Source organism: Aplysia californica, unplaced genomic scaffold, assembly GCF_000002075.1.
Source record: "Aplysia californica isolate F4 #8 unplaced genomic scaffold, AplCal3.0 scaffold00218, whole genome shotgun sequence".
NCBI classification, from domain to species: domain Eukaryota; kingdom Metazoa; phylum Mollusca; class Gastropoda; order Aplysiida; family Aplysiidae; genus Aplysia; species Aplysia californica.
This window is the reverse complement of record NW_004797488.1, coordinates 105,904-109,061: the sequence shown is the minus strand read 5'-3', so window position 1 is coordinate 109,061 and position 3,158 is coordinate 105,904. Positions and strand designations below refer to the sequence as shown.

At 38.6% G+C, this 3,158-nt stretch overlaps 1 protein-coding gene across 1 annotated transcript; it reads right to left on the bottom strand.

Annotated features, from left to right (window-relative positions):
* Positions 1 to 204: 204 nt before the first annotated feature.
* Positions 205 to 3,102, bottom strand: LOC101847347. Its single transcript, XM_005099585.3, has 3 exons — positions 2,851 to 3,102; positions 1,487 to 1,608; positions 205 to 447 (listed from the first exon to the last, which is right to left on the bottom strand). The coding sequence occupies exons 1-3, from the start codon at positions 2,959 to 2,961 to the stop codon at positions 258 to 260; spliced, it is 423 nt and encodes a 140-aa protein (XP_005099642.2). The 5' UTR covers positions 2,962 to 3,102; the 3' UTR covers positions 205 to 257.
* Positions 3,103 to 3,158: the final 56 nt, after the last annotated feature.

The window sequence follows — 3,158 nt, the reverse complement described above, 5'->3', positions numbered from 1 at the left end:
ATCCCCCCGACCCACGGGCGGTAGAAGAAGAAGAAGAAGAAGAAGAAGAAGAAGAAGAAGAAGAAGAAGAAGAAGAAGAAGAAGAAGAAGAACAAGAAGAAGAACAAGAAGAACAAGAACAAGAACAAGAACAAGAACAAGAAGAACAAGAACAAGAAAAACAACAACAACAAAAACAACAACAACAGCTGCAACAGCAACAGCAGCAACAGCAGCAACAACAACAACAACAACAACAACAACAACAACAACAACAATCACCTGATGAAAGCTGTGACCAACACAGCTATTATGCTGCAGAAAAGGAGGGTAACCACAATCAGGGCGGTGACCAAGTTGTCTGCCCTTTCTTCCTGTGCCGCAGCCTGGGCTTGGTGGAAGCTTGCCTGGGGTTTGGCACAGACGCCATTATGACGTCCGGTGATATTTATAGTCACTGAGTAGTTGCTATACAGAAACATGGAGAAACAAACAAGTAATATAATTTAGTTTGCTTGAAATTTGGCACAAACACCATTATGAAACCTGGTACATGTTAACAGTCACTGTGAAGTATTTAAGAAGAACAAAGGAGGAAAAAAGACATGTAATATCTTAGATTTTGTAATTTTGCCGTATTTTAATACCATAGACATCGGCGTCTATCGTGTAATTGTTTATCTCTTCGTTGTCAAACGTTGAAAATCTTATTTCTATTCCTAAATTTGGAGTCATTTTATGCTGGATCTGCCAGTCTGCTGTGTTGTTTTATCTAACAAGTCATACCTGGTTGGTTGTGACAGTCAGGTTCAAAACAATAAGCCTCCTAAATCAGCTAAATTGTGACGTTAAAAAATGTAGAACATTTACAGTATTTTTCAGTCAAAGGCACAAGGTAAACATGAAGAATGAGCCTTTTTCATAGGTAGACCTATTGTGAAGGCTTTTTTTAACGCTTCTATCAGTAAGGTTGTGTATCAGAGGGGAACTCCAAATTTGACATCACTCTCCGGCAGGACCAAAATAAGAATTCGGAGAATCTTGAAACATCACCGAACTCTCTATTGGGCATTCATATCAGCAAGATACCAACTGAGGTAACAATAGACGCAATCTTCTAAATAAATACATAAAGATAAATAAATCATCATCATCAAGGGTAGACATGTGCGATCGTGATTCTCGATTCATTCCTTTCCTCGGATGTTCTTAAAAAGGCTACATTACCCTAATCTTGCCTTGTCACCTATGTCTTCAGGTTCTCAAAGTAGATTGCTCTGGGCCTACCCCTGCCTCGTTTGTTAAATAAATATATAAATAAAAACTATAACGGTAATTTCAAAAGTAAAACACACCACTAACAACAACCTCACCTGGTAGAATATTGAATATACTGATAACTATAACAATTTTGAAATACGTGACTTGGAAAGAGATACGGGCAATATTGAAAAGTACCGTGTCGTCGACTAATGAAACAAACTGAAAAGAAAAGAAATTTACTCACCCCTCCCAGTATCCCTGTTTTTCGAATGCAGTAAAATAGAGGAACGTGAGGTTGGACACGGAGTCATTCAACTTATCTCGCAGATAGATGGTGTTGTCACTTGTGTTCAGGCGGTAAGGGGTCTGAAAAACGCATTTGATTTTTTAGTGGGTTTTACAGTTACTTATACTTTCTACAAAATTGGCGAAGAATTTTTTGGGATTAAACTGACGCCGGCTGTAAGCTTTGAAATGCGACAAACAAATGAAGTTTTACAAGCATTGAACGTCGAAACATTTATGGAGAATAGAGAGAGAGGGGGGAGAGAGAGAGAGAGAGAGAGAGAGAGAGAGAGAGAGAGAGAGAGAAAGAAAGAGAGAGAGGAAGAGAGAGAGAGAGAAAGAGAGAGAGAGAGTTATTCTTATCAACAACCTTCTCTTGTCGGGGGAATTAGGGAGAAAAGAAACAATACTTACTTCAACAAATTCGGACGTGTAAAATTATAGTAAATGTTGCAACAGCCTTCGAAGAACTATTTGGAAGACTTAATTACGTATTAAGAAAGACATTTCCAAATTAGCAAATAGAACATCACGATCTGAGATGACTACTATTCTGTTCGACAATGGGTAGACGTCTTGGAAAGGTTCGATTGCTTTTCATTTTTCCCACACTTTTCTCATGGCATTCTTCTCCCTCTTCTCCCTCTTCTGTTTGATCAGTCTTGGCCCGAGTTGGCCCTAAGAGGCAGGGTTGAAGCAAACCTCCCTTCTTTCATTTAAATTGACACCAATGTTGCGTTACTACTCTTTTTTTTTCAAATCGTAAGGTATTCACTTGTTTCTGCTACCTGACTATATTGAATGGAATAGTCTGAGTATTCGAAAACTGTGAGTACTCGGTATTAGTTTTTCTTATTTATTTATCATTATTATTATTTAGCCCATTGCCATACTATATTCCGAACAGAATGACATTTAAAATTGATAAGACATGATTTTCTGTTATGCAGCAGCTACCTCCTCTTGAATAACATAATAGTGTTGATAGCGACGCAACCTCCCCCCCCCCCCATTGACCCTTTTTTCACCTCTCCTTCTTTTGATGGGCAATCTTGTGTTGTGTTTCTTTCTCTTAATAAATGTGCATTTAGAACCTCACAGACACACACACACATGTACACCCCCCCCCCTTTCCACACACACACACAAACCCGCACACATACATACATACACATACACATACACACTCTATTACAGCTGCCTATTGTCAGTTCCCTCATTAGTCCCAAAATTACAAGACCAAACGCCTTTCGGAAGCACTTGAGCAGACCTACCATAAGCACAATAATAGAATATGATATAATGTTAACATCACAAACTCACAAATTTTAACAGAGAAGTGTCTTGAAATTTGGTTATTTCATATCGGTTTCGTGGTAGAATGTGTCCCAAAATTTCTCCTTTCTCGGCCATGCAGTCAACATTGAAATTCATGCTAACGTTCTCTGCAAAAAAAAGTAATACAAGTGCATGTTTAACTGAAAGCTTGGGGCATTTTAATTCAAGGGAGACATAGTGCCTGTGTTTTTGGTTAGGACTATGAGTTTTTAATATCGAAGTTGTTGTGTATGTGTGTGTGGGTGTATGTGTGTGTGTGTGTGTGTGTGTGTGTGTGTGTGTGTGTGTGTGTG

Bases quoted from the DNA above. Each gene is read 5' to 3' on its own strand.
- LOC101847347 (XM_005099585.3), bottom strand. From the start codon at position 2,961: ATGAATTTCAATGTTGACTGCATGGCCGAGAAAGGAGAAATTTTGGGA. The intron at 1,609-2,850 runs GTGAGTTTGTGA...TGCGTTTTTCAG, and splicing joins ACACTTCTCTGTTAAAATTT to ACCCCTTACCGCCTGAACAC. The intron at 448-1,486 runs GTGAGTAAATTT...GTTTCTGTATAG, and splicing joins AAACAGGGATACTGGGAGGG to CAACTACTCAGTGACTATAA.